General features: G+C 44.0%; 1 protein-coding gene across 1 annotated transcript; it reads right to left on the reverse strand.

Annotated features, from left to right (window-relative positions):
* Positions 1-3,076: 3,076 nt before the first annotated feature.
* On the reverse strand, positions 3,077-5,189 carry tac3a (tachykinin precursor 3a). The gene is made up of 6 exons (XM_060936999.1): positions 5,088-5,189; positions 4,787-4,886; positions 3,601-3,636; positions 3,458-3,511; positions 3,175-3,244; positions 3,077-3,095 (listed from the first exon to the last, which is right to left on the reverse strand). The coding sequence occupies exons 1-6, from the start codon at positions 5,187-5,189 to the stop codon at positions 3,077-3,079; spliced, it is 381 nt and encodes a 126-aa protein (XP_060792982.1).
* Between the last annotated feature and the right edge of the window lie 14,771 nt (positions 5,190-19,960).

Raw genomic sequence — 19,960 nt, forward strand, 5'->3', positions numbered from 1 at the left:
TGAGGTTTAATGACTGTAGTGGAGTTCTGGCTATGTGTACATTTGTTTGTGTGTGAAACTGCTTTTACCTTATTTCTACAACCCCAATTCCAAAAAAGTTGGGACACTGTAAAATATAAATAAAAACGGAATACGATAATTTGCAGATCATGGAAACCCTATATTTCATTGAAAATGGTACAAAGACAACATATCAAATGTTGAAACTGAGAAATTTTGTTTTTTGATAAATATATGCTCATTGTGAATTTGATGTCAGCAACACGTTTCAAAAAAGTTGGGACAGGGGCAACAAAAGACTGAAAAAGTTGTGTAACGCTAAAAAACTCCAAAACTAATTTGGTTAATTGGCAACAGGTCAGTAACATGATTGGGTATAAAAAGAGCATCCCAGAGAGGCGGAGTCTCTCAGAAGTAAAGATGGGGAGGAGTTCACCACTCTGTGAAAGACTGCGTGGGCAAACAGTGCAACAGTTTAAGAATAATGTAAGATTCTCAATGTAAAATTGCAAAGAGTTTGGGGATCACATCATCTATGGTCCATAATATCATTAAAAGATTCAGAGAATCTGAAGAAATCTCTGCATGCAAGAGACAAGGCTGAAAACTGACATTGGATGCCTGTGATCTTCAGGCCGTCAGGAGACACTGCATTAAAAGCAGACACGTGTCTGTAGTGGAAATCACTGTATGGGCTCAGGAACACTTCAGAAAACCATCGTCTGTGAAAACACTTCATTACTGCATCCACAAATGCAAGTTAAACCAGATATAAACAATATCCAGAAACACCGCCACCTTCTCTGAGCCTGAGCTCTTTTACGATAGACTGAGGCGAAGTGGAAAATTGTCCCGAGGCCTGACAAATCAAGAGTAGAAATTCTTTTTAGAAATCATGGACACCACGTCCTCCAGGCTAAAGAGGAGAGGGACCATCTGGCTTGTTATCAGCGCACAGTTCAAAAGCCAGCATCTGTGATGGGGCATTAGTGCACATGACATGGGTAGCTTGTATATCTGGGAAGGCATCATTAATGCTGAATGATATAAACACATTTCCGAGCAATATGCTGCCATCCAGACAAAATCTTTTTCAGGGAAGGCCTTCTTTCTTTCAGCAAGACTGCCAAACCACTTTCTGCACATATTAAAACTGCATGGCTCTATAGTAAAAGAGTCCAAGTACTAAACTGGCCTGCCTGCAGTCCAGACCTGTCTCCCATTTAAAATATTTGGCATATTATGAAATGCAAAATATAACAAAGGAGAACCCTAACTGTTGAGCAACTGAAATTGTATATCGGGCAACAACGGGACAACATTTCTCTTTCAAAACTACAGCAACTGGTCTCCTCAGTTCCCAAACATTTACAGTGTTGTTAAAAGTAGAGGTGAAGCAACACAGTGGTAAACACGCCCCGTCCCAACATTTTTTGCTGACATCAAATAAAAAATGAGCATATATTTTTCAAAAAACAAAATTTCTCGGTTTCAACATTTGATATGTTGTCTTTGTACTATTTTCAATGAAATATAGGGTTTCCATGATTTGCAAATTATCGTATTCTGTTTTTCTTTACAGCTAACACAGCATCCCAACTTTTTTGGAATTGGGGTTGTACAATATTCCTTAAGCTCAAGTACTAATCCCCCATGAAAACACACAACTAATGTACAGGCACTGCACACCATCACAAATAATTGAGCCACTGGAGTAATAATGATGTAACACAGGTGTTTTTCCATAAAGCCTCATTTCATCATCAGGGGCAAACAATGTAGAATATTCACCGAGGTGCTTGCTGACTATCGATATTTATTAGTTTGGTCCTGCGTTTCCTTTCCTTCACAACGTAATGTCTTCTTGTTTTCTGTTACCGTAGTCGGTCTTTCACATTTCATTCGCGCACTCACTTCGTCCATTTTTGTCTCCTGTTTCAAATTTGTATCCCACAATGCCTTGTGAACAGGGAAAGCCCACCACGTGATGCATGACGTAGTATCTTGAATTGGGTCATGGTGAAGCAGGAAAAAATAGCGGAGAATTTAGGGCCACGTGGTCTTGAATTCATTAATTGTTCTATTTAAAAAAAACTAATAAAATTGGAAGTCTGTGATTCGAATTCAGTAGCTTTTCTTCCACTAACAAAAATAACTGGCTGTCTGGGAAAATTCTTTTTATGACCTACACTTGAAAAATCTGAAAGGCAGTCTACCTTTAATCCATATAAAATCCACTTTTTATGAGACATGTTTAAGTTGATGAGGACTGGATGGGGCAGGTGAGAAAATTAAAATGTCAGTTTGTATTTATTTTTCAACATCACACCACGTTAAAAGCATTAATACTACACATCAGTGTCATTCTTCTCTATACTGAGAGTCATTTTTATGGCTCCTGTGCCATAAGTTGCATATGAAAGTTGCTGCTGGTTACACATAGCTGGATAACACAGAGAGAGAGAGAGAGAGAGACACACACACATACATTCACACACAAACATATTCCAGACGGCCTTGAGCCTAAACGTTTCATTCCTACCTGATATCATTCAAATCATATTCATTGTACAGTGTGTATTTTTGTCCATTTCTAAAGGTGTGTTATATATGCTGCATATGAAATCTTAATATGTCACATATCATGTGGAGTTTACAGAATAACTGGGTTTCAGATGCTGTGTTTTGCACTGCTGAGGCTACTAGAGCTTCAAATATATTGATATATCAGTAAATACAATGTTCTTTGTGTATCTGCATATCACGACAAGCTCAATTAAATAATACATTTATTTACAAAAATCATGGGTTTCTTTTTTACATTAGAAAGTTACCGTAAATAAATATAGTCAGATAAAGATGTTTCGGGAGATTTATATACTTCTATTGGTATATAAATCTGTGTAAGTTCTATTTCCAGTTCAACATAAATCATCATCCTTTGATAAATGTAATTCAGAATAATTGCTGTTGTGTCATTGTTTGATTTTTTTTTTTTGTTTTGTTTTGCAAAGTGTGTCATGAAAAGGAGTTCATCCTGTAAAAATGGCACAGCTGTGATCCAGAAGATTTTTGCCTATAACCCACGACGAAACCTGCAATGAAAAACATTGGCTTTAGTTAACAATAATGTATATCTGCGCTGCAGTTTTCAAGGCCAGATACAAGACTCACCTCAGTCTGCACTTGTTAAAGAACAGGCCACGTGTCTCCGGGTTGTCTTTCCTCCACGGACGTTCAGCGTCTGTCAGTATCAATGCAACACATCTAAGCTTAAGGGGGTTTACATTTGCTAATCCCTAAGGTTGAATTAAAATAATTTAATTAAAACAATACAGAAACCCAGATGGATTTAATTAAGCTCTGGGGATTAGGTAGGTTGTGCACTTTTCTATATATACACTATTTCCAAATTCCTGAAACAGACACAGGTATCTGCATTTAAATCTATTCTTACCATCGTCACTGTTTCGCCGTCCCATAAGTCCCACAAAGATGTCATGCATTTCTCCTGAAATCAAACCATAAAGCATAAAATGAGAGCATTTCTGTGGAAAGGAGAATTATAATGAATGGAGATCTGAAAAAACAAGGTCTTACGTTTACGCTGAGACTGCTCATCAGCAGCAGCAGTATCTGAAAACAAATAACACTGTCAGATTTTCCCACTTAATTAAACTTTTCTTAATCAGATTAGGAAAAGGATTGGAAATGGTCTTGGCTAGTAAATAAAATTAGGGTTGCTTTTGTGTAGTGGCTTTGCATCTTTTTGTTTCACATTTGGGCAGTATGGTGGTTCAGTGGTTAGGATGGTCTCACTGTCACCTCACAGCAAGTAGGTTCTGGGTTCAAACCTGATAGTTGATTGGGGACTTTCTGTGTTGAGATTGGATGTTCTCCCTGTTCCTGTGTGGGTTTCATCCAGGCGCTCTGGTTTCCTCCCACAGGTCAAGGACATGCAGGTTAGGTCAACTGGGGACTCTAAATTGCCCATAGGTGTGAATGTGAGCGTGAATGGCTGACAGTCTCTGCGTTGGCATCCGCAACAGACTGGTGACCTGTACAGGGTGTACTCCGCTTCTCGTCCAAAGTCAGCTGGGATTAACTCCAGCTCAGACACAACCCCCAATGGATTGTGGTAGAGAAAATGGATGGATGGATGTTTCAAGCTTGGGGTGGTTTACAGTGAATTATTATTATTATTATTATTATTATTATTATCCCATGGTACAATCGCAGCAGAAGAATCGCTTTCTTTCTTTCAAGTCACAACAAGGACCTCAGACAGACAGTACTTGCCTAAGTATGCTTACTGTTCCCAAAAAAGCTGATTTTTGGAGTGTACGAAGATCGTATTTGACATCCATTTGATCTAGATACCGACGTAACTTAAGCAGGATGGAGTCAAGGACTCCAATCACCACTGGGACGACTTTACTTTCAGTGAGTTTCCATAATCTTGTGATCTCAACTTTCAGCTCAGAGTAGGCCTCTATCTTCTGAACCTCTTTTGTGGCAATATTGCAATCAGCTGGGATGGTTACATCGATAATTCCATGACATTCTTCTCTATTCTGATAACAAACAAAAATGTCAGGCTGACAACGTTCAATAACTCTGTCTGTTTGGAAGCTATGATCCAAGAATATTCTAGGTCTTCCTTCCTCTGTTGTTGTTGTTATTTATATTAACCTCCCAACAGCCAAGCCAATCTGGCAACCATAGAAACGTCTCATGCAGTGGCATAATCACAACAATCATGAGGAATATGAAAAGGTTTTCTCACCGGCACTCCTGCGGCCCATCAGTCCCACAAAACTGTCGTAATCTATGTCGTGATACCGCTTGAGCAAGTTACGAGCCGCAAGTCGAAAACTTGGACTCTCCTGTGCACAAAAAAATGGAGAGAAAAAAAACAGTTGGAGAACATGATGCTACAACAACAACAACAATAATAATAATAATAAATAGACAAATAGACAAATAGATAGATAGATAGATAGATAGATAGATAGATAGATAGATAGATAGATAGATAGATAGATAGATAGATAGAATAATGATTAAGGTAAAGGTTAACCACTTACACCTGAGGTGGATCTCTGCGCATCTTGTTCCGTGCAGCTCGACTCACTGAGCTGAGTCTCAACCAGAAGGATGAGGAACACCAACAGCAAACCTCGGTACATTTTCACACACAGGCTGAGGACAGAAAACACCAGAAAATATTCTGTTGTTAATAAACACTGTATATCTGAGATCTGAGCTGAAGTAAATAAAGCAAAGCCTCTCTTATTACAGCCAACCCTCTGTTTATGCGGTGCATAATGAGTAAATATCATCTCTCTCTCTCTCTCTCTCTCTGGTGAATCTACCTCCAAATTGTCTGTTACTGTATAGTAAATAAATGCAATATAATAAACACTATCTTATGTAAGCATAGGTGCCAAACAAAGCTTGAAATCCAGGTTCTTTGGTTGTTCCTCTGGGGACCGTTAAATGTTCTGTTCACAACCCAACAATAAAGTGTTTCCCCATCTGAAAGCTTCCACACTAGAACCTTAATTCCACAGAAGCTAATAACCCTTGACTATCCAAAGAATCCACTAAAGAACCCTTAAATGGACCCTCTAAGTAAGACTAAACCTAGGATGGTAGAATTCTAATCTGGCAACCCTGCATTCTCTCTCTCTCTCTCTCTCTCTCTCTCTCTCTCTCTCTCTCTCTCTTTTAATCAAGGAAACGTAATTTATTGCATATATAGCCGACTAAATGCTTTTCCGTGAACAGATGCATTACCTGGATAGAAATATTATTTCTGTTATTTCTCTTCCATCTCTGAGCCACATTTTGCGCATTAAACAATTAAGCACTTTGCACATTTGGCACTCAAAGCCGAACCAGTTAGCGAGTTGAAAGTTAGCTTTAAAGCAAAGTGGCAGATCAGCTAAAGTCAAATAAACATGAACAAGTCATGAATAAAAATAAAAACACCCACGCAAACGAATGCGTAAAAATAGGCTGTGAGATCCTGGAGCGCCTTTTCCTCCTGAAAATACAATAGTGATTGGGGGGAAATGCATAGCAGGAATGCAAACATAGGATCAGTTTAAATGATGTTACATATGATCATAAAAAAGATGGGAAACTATATTTTAAACAAGAAAGAAAGAAAACGGGGAAATGTGAGTTGGTGAGTTTGTGCGTAATGGAAAGGTTTGGGGATACAGGGCTGAAGGTTGATTTGGTTTCCATTCATTTAGATGCAAATTAGATTGGTATTGGTAAATACACCTTTTTAAAAAAAATAATTTGTCACTTAAGTGTTGACGTCGATTTGTAATTTAAACATGTTATTTTGGGGATGGAACAAAAAATTTTTTATTTATTTTATTTAATTTTTTTGATGCGTGTTTTCACTTCTGGATCTCCTGATCAGGTTTATAAGTGAATAAAGCGCAGGTTGTGGAATAAATAAATCATTCTACATTGAAATCCACATGATTATAATGCATTTGAGTATTCTAGACAAGCAGTGCACTTACCTGAGCTGCTAAAGCGGCTGAGGCACAGGTGAGGCGCACGGCGGAGTCGCTTGGATGCGTGAAGAGAGGAGCTGAAGGTTAAAGCTGTACCTCGGTATCCAGTCAGAGCAGATATCCGCATAGATGATAGCTGCATCAGCTCAGTCCAATCAGCCGTGTATCTGTCTAGATGGGCTTTGAGGTTATATAGTCTCTGTATCACGCAGATGAAGATCCTGACATCACAGGTTGCGAGGGCGTTCCATAAAAAGAAAACTCTTGGTCACCCACTGACGTCATGTCGAGACTTTAGATATCAGGGTTCCGTTTCTCTAAACACATCATTCATTTTCATTCGCTTCTATAGAAACATGACCTGCAGGCTAGCGACCATTGGATCAGAACTCCAGACTGCAAAATATGTCTGGAAAAATATACACTCACTGGCCACTTTATTAGGAACACCCATCCATCCACCTGCTGCTTGATGCAGTTCTCTAATCAGCAGCACAATGCATCACAATGCATTATGCATCAATGCATAATCCCTTGACAGCAGCACAAGGCATCAAATCATGCAGATACAAATCAAGTGCTTCAGTTCATGTTCAAGCCAAGTCAAGTCAAGTCAAGTCAAGTTTATTCGTATAGCGCTTTTAACAACAGACATTATCGCAAAGCAGCTTTACAGAAATTTAAAGACTGAAAACATGAGCTAATTTTATCCCTAATTTATCCCCAATGAGCAAGCTTGTGGCAACAGTGGCAAGGAAAAACTCCCTCAGACAACATGAGGAAGAGAGGAACCAGACTCAAAAGGGAACCCCTCCTCATCTGGGTGATAACAGATCGCGTGATTAGAACATTTTTAACAATTTTAACATGAACTCTGTTTTGTTGAAGTTATGACCTGTTCATTGATGGAGACTTGAGTGCAAAACTGCATGGAAACTGCAGTCCTAAAGTTAGCAAGTCAACTGTAGTCCTCGGCCATACAAGTATTACTGTAAGTGGCCAGAGCGTCTTCCAAGTGCAACTTTCGACTGTCCATATGGGGCCGTCCTCCACAGGAGCGATGCGATGAGACTCCAGCCTCCATAGGGCATCAGAATGGATCAGGCAGAAGAGGTCAGCATCTCGATCTCAGGATTGACATGTAACTCAGAGGGACAGACAGCGTGGGGGTGAGAGAGAGAAAACACAGGTTGTTAGGTATGCCCAGTGTCACCTGATGAGTAAAAACAGTATACATTTTGCACTGAGTACAAGCAGGGACTCCGGCAAAACTATCTATGACAGCATAACTAAAAGGAGAGAGACGGAAGGTAACACAGGCATGAGGGAGCTCCGGGACATAAAGCAGCAGACACTACACCGTCAACAAACTCGAATGAGCGAGTGAGTGGACTGACAGCATCCATACATCCCGGTTTACCAAAACACTCTATGCCGGAGGACCCTCCAGATCTCCTCCTTTACCTAATAAAATTAACAAAAGGCTTGACTAAACAGATAGTGTTTCCCTATAAGATATAATTCCAAGCAGAAGCCTTTTTTTGGAAGTTAAGAAATCTTAAAGCGAAGGTAGGTCATTTTTTGATGCATTTTATGTTATCGTCTCGTCTCGTCTCATCTTCTTCCGCTTTATCCGGGGCCGGGTCGCGGAGGCAGCAGTCTAAGCATGGAAGCCCAAACTTCCCTTTCCCTAGACACCTCGGCCAGCTCCTCGGGAAGAACACCGAGGCGTTCCCAGGCCAGCCGAGAGACATAGTCCCTCCAGTGTGTCCTGGGTCTTCCCCGGGGCCTCCTCCTGGGGGGACATGCCTGGAACACCTCCCCAGGGAGGCGTCCAGGAGGCATCCGAAAAAGATGCCCAAGCCACCTCAGCTGATTCCTCTCGATGTGGAGGAGCATTTTATGTTATATTTATTGAAATTCTCTGTAGCTGTAAAAGCCCGTCCAATCATTTCTTTTGGTCTGAGTGAAATGATTGGATGCCCTACTTGCCTGTCTACCTACCTACCTGTACACACTCTGCCCATGCACTCATTGTGCATGACCGGAGTCTTCCACAAGGCTAAGCAGACATACTGCAGACATATGGCTAAAGCTAGCAAGCTGTGATTACTAACAATAGTTCATTGTTTACATTCATTTTTCATTTCATTTCATTTCATTTTCTATACCATTTATCTATTGCGGGTAGCAGGGTAGCTGGATCCAGTCCCAGCTGACATCGGGCGAGAGGCGGGACACACCCTAGACGGGTTGCCAATCCATTGCAGATTGTTTACATTCATTATGATAATGTTAGGTGTTTTCTTACGTGTGAATGAGATATGCGGTAATTGGATATGACAATGACACGCTTCGCTCCTCTCCCTCCCCCATCCCCACCCCACCACACCCCCCCAAACACACTCTCTTGTGGACTCGTCCTCCAGCACTAATCAGGTGGTGTTCTTTCATGTGTTTGGCCTGAAGGGAGAGGGTGGGATTTTTTGGTTGGGAACATTCAAAATACAGTTTAGTCTCACTGATTTATGCAAAATTACCTTCCCTAGCTTTAACTATCCACAGAATCCTTGATTTTTTTTTAAAACTAAAATAGACAGCAGACAGTTTGATCTCTTGATGCCATGGTATTTAATAATGATCTTGTTTATTCCAAGTCATTGTGGGAGTAATTGTTAGGTCCGAATTTGACCTCTGATTGTTTACCTTTGATGAATCAAGTGAGGAAGTGCATCAGAACTTGACAGGACTTTATCAGTGGAAAATAAAGCCACAGGAAATAACTACGTCAGAACCCAACACAATCAAATGACATCACTGCAGTGTGAATATTCATAACCATGCAGATCATTCTTTCAGAAGGTTCTTTGTGATAAATTGTTACTTTGAATATTTACTTGCAGTATTAAAAAACCCCAACAATTCATTAGTAACAACTTTGCTGAATACAATGGAGGGAAGTGTATTGGTAAAATCCTGTTTTATTAATGAGCTCTCAGTAAAGTGTATAAAACTTGATGTAGTGTTTTAATTTACAGTGTGGGCACCTGTGCGTGAGAGGGTTCAACATACTAAAAGGTCATCTTTGTTGACATAATGTGTTTGAACTCTTCGTTTTTGCTAAGTAGGGCCTTACTGTCCTTTTTTCCGACTGGTTTGCCTAATTGACAGATCCATTGGCGAGAATGTAATCTCGCAAGGAAGTAATTACAGAGATAGCCTTGGCAGAATTGTCTCACAACCTACATGAGCTTCTTAAACGGGGAGGGGGGGGAGTATCAGACTGGTTATCAGTGATGCACAGATAATTAAAGGAGACATTAGTGGCCACCCATTCTGAACTTACAGACCACAGCTCATCCTTGTCATCGCCATCAATGACAACAACATTCTAGAAGATGGGAAATGGGATAGTTCCAATTCTAGAGAAACAATTTGAATCTTTTGTTGAGATGAAGTCCATGTAACAAGTGTAGTTCGAGTAGAATGAGTCTACACTTGAGTAGAAAGCAGTGTAATAGCTTGGAAAAGACAAGGCATACTTCCTGTGGTGAAAATGACTAGCTCTATACCACTGCATGTTCAAAGGTCCTTTGTAGGAGTATTCTCATGGCTGAAAAATGTACAGATAAGTATCTCTGACAGCAATCGTAAAGAGCCCGGCAGACGATTTGATTTTATGAGATTTTATGAGACATTTTTTTAAAGACAACTATCTTTTATAGAATTATTCCTGTTCATACAGATTACCGTAATTTTTTTCAAATAGTGAACAAGATAAAGTACTCAGTGACTCATTGTGCATGAAACGAAGAGCATAATTCATATAATCCTAAATAAACTTTGATTCTGTGCTTTTCTTTTGCATCGTTCTTAAAATGTTGGGAAAGTTTGTGCAGCAGGACAGCATCTTTACATTACATTAATGGGATTTAGCAGACACTCTTATTCAGAGCAATGTACAACAAATGTAAAATGGCAGTTCAGCCATTCCTGCTGGGCTAGGGAATTGACCTGGCGACCTTTTAGTCCCAAAGTTGCGTCTCTAATCATTAGGTCATGGCTTCCCCCATCTAAAGTAAATACTGAACTTTTACTAAAGAGCTTTAGAAAAAGTCAACATAGCATGTTCTCAGGAACTTGAGCTTTACACAAATACATTTATTCATATATTAAACAGAACAGGAAGAAACTACAGCAAAAAATAATTAACTCACAATTCTCTGAATTATAAATCCCTGTGCGATATATTCAAATATCAAACATCTGCTGCCATTTTACTGAAATTAATTGCTGGAAAATACCCTTTTATCAGGTGCACATGCTGATAAGACAAATGCTAAATCTAGAATACTTAAGGGTTTGAAGGTTGTCCCTTTGGAAGGACTCTAGTTCAATTCACTTCAATTAAATTTTAGTTGTATAGCGCTTTTAACAGCAGACATTATCACAAAGCAGCTTTGCAGAAATCTATAAATCCGTATATAAATTTTAAACATTTGAATTTGTAAATTTAGCCCTAATGAGCAAGCCTGAGGCGACAGTGGGAAGGAAAAACTCCTTGAGACAACATTAGGAAGAAACCTTGAGAGGACCCAGACTCAAAAGGGAACCCATCCTCAATTGGATGATAACAGTGTGATTATAAATGAGCCCGTCAATGACGGCGTAGCTCACTCCAGCCCTGTCTAGTCCAGAAGGAACTATCTAACATGGGCCACCTTGCGCAATAAAAAGTGCTTGAAAGTTTGTGAACCCTTTAGAATTTTCTAGATTTCTGCATAAATATGATCTAAAACATCATCAGATTTTCACACAAGTACTAAAAGTAGATAAAGAGAACCCAGTTAAACAAATGAGATGAAAATGCTACACTTGGTCATTTATTTATTGAGGAAAATTATCCAGTATTACATATCTGTGAGGGGCAAAAGTATGTGAACCTTTGCTTTCAGTATCTGGTGTGACCCCCTTGTGCAGCAATAACTGCAGCTAAACATTTCCGGTAACTGTTGATCAGTCCTGCACACCGGGTTGGAGGAATTTTAGCCCATTCCTCCGTACAGAACAGCTTCAATTCTGGAATGTTGCTGGGTTTCCTCACATGAACTGCTCGCTTTAGGTCCTTCCATAATATTTCGATTGGATTAAGGTCAGGACTTTGACTTGCCCATTCCAAAACATTAACTTTATTTTTCTTTAACCATTCTTTGGTAGAACAACTTGTGTGCTTAGGGTCGTTGTCTTGCTGCATGACCCACCTTCTCTTGAGATCCAGTTCATGGACAGATGTCCTGACATTCTCCTTTAGAATTCACTGATATAATTCAGAATTCATTGTTCCATCAATGATGGCAAGCCATCCTGGCCCAGATGCAGAATAACAGGCCCAAACCATGATACTACCACCAGCTTGTTTCACAGATGGGATAAGGTTCTTATGCTGGAATGCAGTGTTTTCCTTTCTCCAAACATAACGTCCTTTCTCCAAACATAACGCTTCTCATTTAAACCAGAAAGTTCTATTTTGGTCTCATCCATCCACAAAACATTTTTCCAATAGCCTTCTGGCTTGTTCACGCTGGAGGGACTATGTCTCTCAGCTGGCCTGGGAACTCCTCAGTGTTCTTCCCGAGGAGCTGGCCGAGGTGTCTGGGGAAAGGGAAGTTTGGGCTTCCATGCTCAGACTGCTGCCTCCACGACCCGGCCCCGGATAAGCGGATGAAGACAAGACGAGACTTTTGGCTTGTCCATGTGATCTTTAGCAAACTGCAGATGAGCAGCAATGTTCTTTTTGGAGAACAGTGGCTTTCTCCTTGCTACCCTGCCATGCACACTATTGTTGTTCAGTGTTCTCCTGATGGTGGACTCATGAACATTAATATTAGCCAATGTGAGAGAGGCCTTCAGTTGCTTAGAAGTTACACTGGGGTCCTTTGTGACCTTGCTGACTATTACACGCCTTGCTCTTGGAGTGATCTTTGTTGGTCGACCACTCCTGGGGAGGGTTACAATGGTCTTGAATTTCCTCCATTTGTACACAATCTGTCTGACTGTGGATTGGTGGAGTCCAAACTCTTTAGAGATGGTTTTGTAACTGTGGTGGTTCTAGTACAAGGGTGGAGCACAGAAGACGGCAGGACAGAGTACAGGTTGATATATATAGCATTTTATTGCTACACTTTTCAGTCTAACAATGAGGGAATTTACAGACACACAGACTCGGTGTCTGGTTCGGGGAAGAGCTCTCTCTGCTCTCGCTCTCCCTCCTTAAGTAGGGCGCGGTCACTGGGAAGACACACAAATACAGGTTAATTGCTCTCAGGTGTAGTGATTCTGCCACTTACCTTCCCTGACTCCGCCCCCCTGTCACAGACCAGCGCTTGACCACGCCCCCACTGCCACATACCCCCACCGCCCGACTCAGGCCGGGTGGCTGTCCGGCCTGCAGCCGACTCCCCCCCCCCCTTGACGGGAGAGGAAGTCCGCCACGACCATCTGCGCCCCCGGCCTGTGGACCACCTTGAAATTAAAGGGTTGGAGTGCCAGATACCAACAGGTAATCTGTGCGTTGGCATCCTTCATGCGGTGGAGCCACTGGAGGGGCGCGTGGTCCGAACAGAGGGTGAAAGGGCGTCCCAGCAGGTAGTAACGGAGGGCGAGGACCGCCCACTTGATCACCAAGCACTCTTTCTCTATGGTGCTGTAGCACCCCTCATGCACCAACAGCTTCCTGCTGATGTACAAGACTGGGCGGTCCTCCCCCTCCACCTCCTGGGACAAAACAGCCCCCAGCCCTCTGTCCGACGCATCTGTCTGCAACATAAATGGGAGAGAAGTCAGGGGAGTGTAAAAGTGGCCCCCCACACAGTGCAGCCTTTACCTCAGAGAAGGCCCGCTGGCATTGCTCCATCCACTGGACCGGATCTGGTGCCCCCTTTTTAGTCAGATCAGTCAGCAGGCTGGTGATGTCCGAATAATTAGGTATAAACCTACGGTAATAGCCAGCCAGCCCCAGGAACTGTCTCACCCCCTTTTTGGTCTTGGGCCTCAGGCAGGCCGCAATTGCTGCCGTCTTATTAATTTGGGGACGCACCTGCCCGTTGCCCAAGTGAAAGCCCAGATACCGTACTTCCACTCGCCCAATCGCACACTTCTTTGGGTTGGCTGTGAGCCCCATTCGCCTCAGCAACCTAAGGATGGCCCTCAGATGTTCGAGGTGCCTCGACCAGTCATTACTATAGACGATGATGTCATCAAGGTAAGCGGCCGCATAAGTGGCGTGGGGGCGGAGGACCCTGTCCATCAGCTGCTGAAATGTAGTGGGCGCCCCAAACAGCCCAAAAGGAAGTGTGACAAATTGGTGTAATCTGAATGGTGTGGAAAAGGCCGTTTTTTCTCGGGATAGTGGAGTCAAGGGGATCTGCCAGTATCCCTTTGTCAAATCCAGTGTCAAATAAAAGCGAGCCGTGCCTAGTCGATCGAGCAACTCATCAATCCGAGGCATTGGGTATGCGTCAAATTTAGACACCGCGTTGACTTTTCTATAGTCCATACAGAACCGGACCGACCCGTCGGCCTTGGGTACCAAGACCACCGGGCTGCTCCAGTCACTGTGGGACTCCTCGATGATGCCCATTTCAAGCATGGCCTAGAGTTCTTCCTGAAACACCTTTTTTTTGTGTTCAAGTAGCCTGTAAGGGCGGCTACGCACTACCACCCCCGGGGGCGTCTCTATGTGGTGCTCTATGAGGTCAGTGCGACCAGGCAGGGGTGAGAACACATCCGAAAACTCAGTCTGCAACTGGGCGACCTCCGCGAGTTGGGTCGGGGAGAGGTGGTCTCCACAGGGGACCGGAGGGATACTTGACGCTAATGCCCCTTTTTGAACCTCCGGCCCCAGCTCCGCCTTCTCCGGAACCACCGACACCAACACCACGGGGACCTCCTCATTCCAGAGTTTAAGCAGGTTGAGGTGGTAAATCTGTAGCACCCCACCCCTGTCCATTCGCCTCACCTCGTAGTCGACGTCCCCGACTAGCCGTGTGACCTCAAAGGGTCCTTGCCACTTGGCGACCAATTTGGAGCTCGACGTGGGCAACAGTACGAGTACTTTATCTCCCAGTGCGAACTCTCTAAGGCGCGTATCCTTGTTGTACAGGCAGGTTTGCTGTTCTTGGGCCTGCCGCAAATTCTCCTGGGTTAGGTGGGTGAGGGTGTGGAGTTTTGCATGCAGGTCCATAACGTATTGAATTTCGTTTTTGCTTTGGGAAGGTCCTTCCTCCCAATTTTCCTGCAGCACATCTAGAATGCCTCGCGGCTTATGCCCATATAATTATTCGAATGGGGAGAGCCCCGTGGAGGCTTGGGGGACCTCTCGCACTGAAAACAGCAAGGGCTCGAGCCACTTATCCCAATTACGTGCGTCCTCACTTACGAACTTTTTAATTATATTCTTGAGGGTGCGGTTGAACCATTCAACTAAACCGTCCGTTTGTGGGTGATACACGCTGGTGCAGATCGGCTTAATCCCCAATAACCCATACAGTTCACGCAGTGTCCATGACATAAACGTGGTGCCTTGATCAGTCAGAATCTCTTTCGGGATTTCAACTCGGGAGATAACGTGGAAGAACTCCTCCGCAATACTGCGTGCTGAGATATTGCACAGAGGCACTGCTTTCGGGTATCGCATTGCATAGTCCACCAGAACTAATATAAAGCTGTACCCTCGTGTCGACCGATCTAATGGCCTGACGAGATCCATCCCAACTCTTTCAAACGGGGTCTCGATTAATGGTGGGGGCGCAAAGGCGCTTTTGGAATGGCCGCTGGATTTACTAACTGGCATTCGCGGCACGCCGTACACCACCTACGAACGTCGCCGCGAATCCCCGGCCAATAGAATCGGGCCATTATTCGGGCTAGTGTCTTATCCTGCCCTAAGTGTCCAGCCATGGGATTAAAGTGAGCCGCCTGGAATACCAATTCCCGGCAGCTCTTTGGAATTAAAAGCTGCATGACTTGCTCTTTCGTCTGAGTGTCCTGCATCACTCGGTATAATCTATCCTTCATAATAGAAAAATAGGGGAAGGACGGGGTGGTGTTCGGCAGGAGCGTTTGACCATCGATTACTCTCACTTGGTCAAACGCATGCCGCAGAGTCTCGTCTCGTGACTGTTCTAACGGGAAATCCGCGAGGGATTCCCCGAGAGAGAGAGGAGGAGCCTGTGGCTCCTCACTCTGACACGGAGGTGACGTAGACGGCTCTGTGACAGCTGCTCCCACCAAGGCAACACCAGGACCTCCCCCTGCTGAAGTATGGCAGGACCCACTCGCCACTAAACAGCTCATCAACTCCCCGAATCCCAGCCAATCAGTCCCCAAAATTATCGAGTGGGTGAGGCGAGGATTAACCGCCGCCTTTACTATGAATTTTTCCCCTCGGAAAAAAATGTGGACCGACACCAAAGGGTAGCTGTGAACATCCCCATGCACACAGAACACCTTCACCCCTTGTGCTCCCCCCAATGCCTCGTTTTGCACCAGGCTTTGGTGAATTGAGGTTTGATTACACCCGGAATCCACCAACGCCTGATATGTATCTCCTTGAATACTCACCGGTATGCGATACACTCTGGCCCGATCGAGGGCGGCTTCTGGCGCGTCGGGGATCCGAACCACCGCGCCCACCTCCATTGCCATGCACAGCTGTTGGAGGTGGCCCGGCTCCCCGCAGCGCCAGCAAACCGGCCCGGGCTTCCTCTCTGCACCGGTGTTCTGGGGCTCACTCACCTGAGGGGGGGGAGAGACAGACAGAAAGGAGAAACAGGAGGGCACCGCGGGTGCGGCGGGCCAGCTGGGGTGGTGCCGGCCCCCGCCTCCGTGGTGGGGGAATGGGGCGAGGACGGGACACAGGAGGAGGGGGAGAGAGAGAGAGAAGAGGAGAGAAGAGGAGAGAAGAGAAGAGGCTGTCTGCTGTCCTGACGCCGGAACAGCCACCAAATGGTCCTCCGCCAGCTCGATGGCCTGATCCAGCGACGCCGGGCAGTGGCACTGGACCCACTCCGCAGTTCCTGTTGGCAAGCACACGATGAACTGCTCCAGCGCCACCTGGTCGATGATCCCCTCGGCATTGCAGTTGTCGGCCCTCAGCCACAACCAGCAGGCGTCCCGGAGTTGCTGGCCAAACGTGAATGGCCGGCCGACTTCCTCCAAGCGCAAAGCGCGGAAGCGCTGGCACTGCTGTTCGGGGGTGCGCCCCACACGCTGGAGGACGGCCCGGTGAAGGTCCGCGTAGGCCAGCCGGCGGTCAGCGGGGAGCTGTAGCGCGGCCAGCTGCACCTCTCCCATTAGCAGGGGGAGGAGGCATCGGCCACCCCGAGGTCTCCGCGACTTGCTCAAAGAGCGTGATGAAAGCCTCGGGGTCATCCTGCGGGCCCATCTTTGTCAGGGTGAGGGGGGACAGGCCCGCGGTGGGAGCGCCGGTAGACCCCGCCGACGCGAGGAGGTGCCGGAACGCCTGTCGGTCCTCTTGCTGGACCAACACCAGGGCCTCGAAACGCTGCTCCTGCTCCTTATGGAGCGTGACTAGCGCCTGGTGCTGGCTTGGCTGGGCCGTGGCAAGGGCGTAGACCAGGTCGGCGAACGGGGAAGACTCCATGGGGCGGTTCGGCATCTGCGCTCCAGATCCCGGGTTTCGGCACCACTGTGGCAGTTCTAGTACAAGGGTGGAGCACAGAAGATGGCAGGACAGAGTACAGGTTGATATATAGTGTTTTATTGCTACACTTTTCAGTCTAACAATTAGGGAATTTACAGACATACACACACTCGGCGTCTGGTTCGGGGAAGAGCTCTCTCTGCTCTCGCTCTCCCTCCTTAAGTAGGGCGCGGTCACTGGGAAGACACACAAAAACAGGTTAATTGCTCTCAGGTGTAGTGATTCTGCCACTTACCTTCCCTGACTCTGCCCCCCTGTCACAGACCAGCGCTTGACCACTCCCCCGCTGCCACAGTAACCTTTTCCAGCCTGATGAGCATCAACAACACTTTTTCTGAGGTCCTCAGAAATCTCCTTTGTTTGTGCCATGATACACTTCCACAAACATGTGTTGTGAAGATCAGACTTTGATAGATCCCTGTTCTTTAAATAACACAGGGTGCCCAATCACACCTGATTGTCATCCCACTGATTGAAAACACCTGACTCTAATTTCACCTTCAAATTAACTGCTAATCCTAGAGGTTCACATATTTTTGCCACTCACAGATATGTAATACTGGATCATTTTCCTTAAAAAATAAATGACCAAGTATAAAGTTTTTGTCTCATTTTTTTAACTGGGTTCTCTTTATCTACTTTTTGGACTTGTGTGAAAATCTGATTATGTTTTAGGTCATATTCATGCAGAAATATAGAAAATTCTAAAGGGTTCACAAACTTTCAAGCACCACTGTATATATATATATATATATATATATATATATATATATATATATATATATACACCCTAGGAATACCTACCTATTTGCCAGAAAGAATCAAAATCAGTGAAGAATTGAGGGAGAAGTGATTGGTGTGGAAACTGCTCATTAGGGCTTAATTACTCCCAGAGGTGGAAAAACCCAGGTGCAGAAAGTAAAAACCCTTCCACATTTTTGCTCCAGCCAATTCAATGAACCAGCTGATCCTAATTACCACATCCCCTAAGCCAGGTTGATGAGCTAATTGGTGAAATCACCTGTGTTGAGAGCACAGGCAGAAGGAAAACCTAAGCAGGACTTTTACTTTGTCAATCCAGTTTTTCCACCTCTGATTACTCCATATCTTAATTGTTAATTGCAGTTATGCAAATCTGGATAGAGGCTATATGCACCCCAGGCAGACCTACCTTCCTGCCAAAAAGAATAAAAATCGGTGAAGAATTGAGAAAGAAGTGATTTTCACGAAATGTTGATGATGCCGGATGGATGATGGACAACACATAATGGCTTAAACTTATCACCTGTTGGCCAGATGAGCTAACTCACTTCTTTAACTGTGTCCAATATGATCAAAAAATACAATTATGTAACCACCAAATTCATTATAGTTTTGATGTGATGTCTATTTTGTTGAAGTTATCAACTGTTCATTGATGGAAACTTGAGTGCAAAACTGTTCATGACAACTGCAGTCTTAAAGTTATCATGTCAATTGTAGTCCTAAGTCATTGTAGCAAAACTGTTTGTATTAAGTGTCCAAAGCAGTCTTCTAAGTGTATCTTTAGGCTGTCCATATGGGGCCATCCTCCACAGGAGAGAACTGATGAGAACTCCAGCCAGTATTACTCCACTTAGTGCTTCCAAGCCATGGCCTAATGGTCAGAGAAACAGCTTTGGGATCAAACGTTCACTGGTTTGATTCCCTGGACCAGCAGGAATAGCTGAAGTGCCCTTGAGCAAGGCACCTAACCCCCAACTGCTCCCTGGGCTGCTCTGGGTATGTTGTACTTTGCTCTGGATAAGCATGTCTGTAATGTATCTGAAGAAGCCTTTTTGTTAAAGAGTGTAAACTTTGCCTGTAATTTATAATATATCTCACATATTTCATGGCATATTAGAATATATTCTACTTTAATGTAGATTTATATGAGTATCTAGTCGTATTCATGCAAATATGAAGAAGAACATGCAAAATACCACACAGAGAGTAACGTGAGTTCAGGATTGAATTCAGTTCCCTGAATTATGATTAATTATGATTATTTATGCTCATTATTCATTATATTCTATGAAGTTTATATTGTTTATGTGTAGGTACAAAAGGCTTATCAAATCAGTCTCAAGTAAAAAGGGATCAGTCTCATAAATTCATTAATCATTAATTCAAGTGTCTAATAGTTTATAGCTAAACTATTAAAATCAATGGAATAACTTAGTGGTGATGCTGCTATAGTTTTAGTGAGTATTGTAGCTCTAATGTAATACGTTTACTCTAGATCTATAACATTCATAGAACAACCAAATGGGCGAAGGCAATTAGAATACTTGTTGGCAGAGGTTGGCACTCAGTGAATGTTGTAGCAATAGACAGGACACAGTTTACTCCAAAGGTACTTGTGGCAGCAGGGGCGTGGTCAAGAGTCAGTCTGTGAATGGAGGGCAGAGTCAGGGAAGGTAAGTGGCAGAATCACTGCACCTGATGGGAATTAACCTGTGTTTGTGTGTCTTCCCCAGTGACCACACCCTATGAGAGGAGAGGGACAGCAGAGGAAGGGAGCTCTCTCCCCAACCAGAATGCTTGTGTGTGTGCGTGTGTGACTGGGAGAGTGTAAAGTCAAAGCTGAAAAGCTAAAATAAAATAATTTGTGAGAACTCAGTTCTGGCCTGACGTGCTTCTGTGCTCCACCCACCTTAACCCATTTCTACAGTGGTGC

This window comes from Neoarius graeffei, chromosome 13 (assembly GCF_027579695.1).
Source record: "Neoarius graeffei isolate fNeoGra1 chromosome 13, fNeoGra1.pri, whole genome shotgun sequence".
NCBI classification, from domain to species: Eukaryota; Metazoa; Chordata; class Actinopteri; order Siluriformes; family Ariidae; genus Neoarius; species Neoarius graeffei.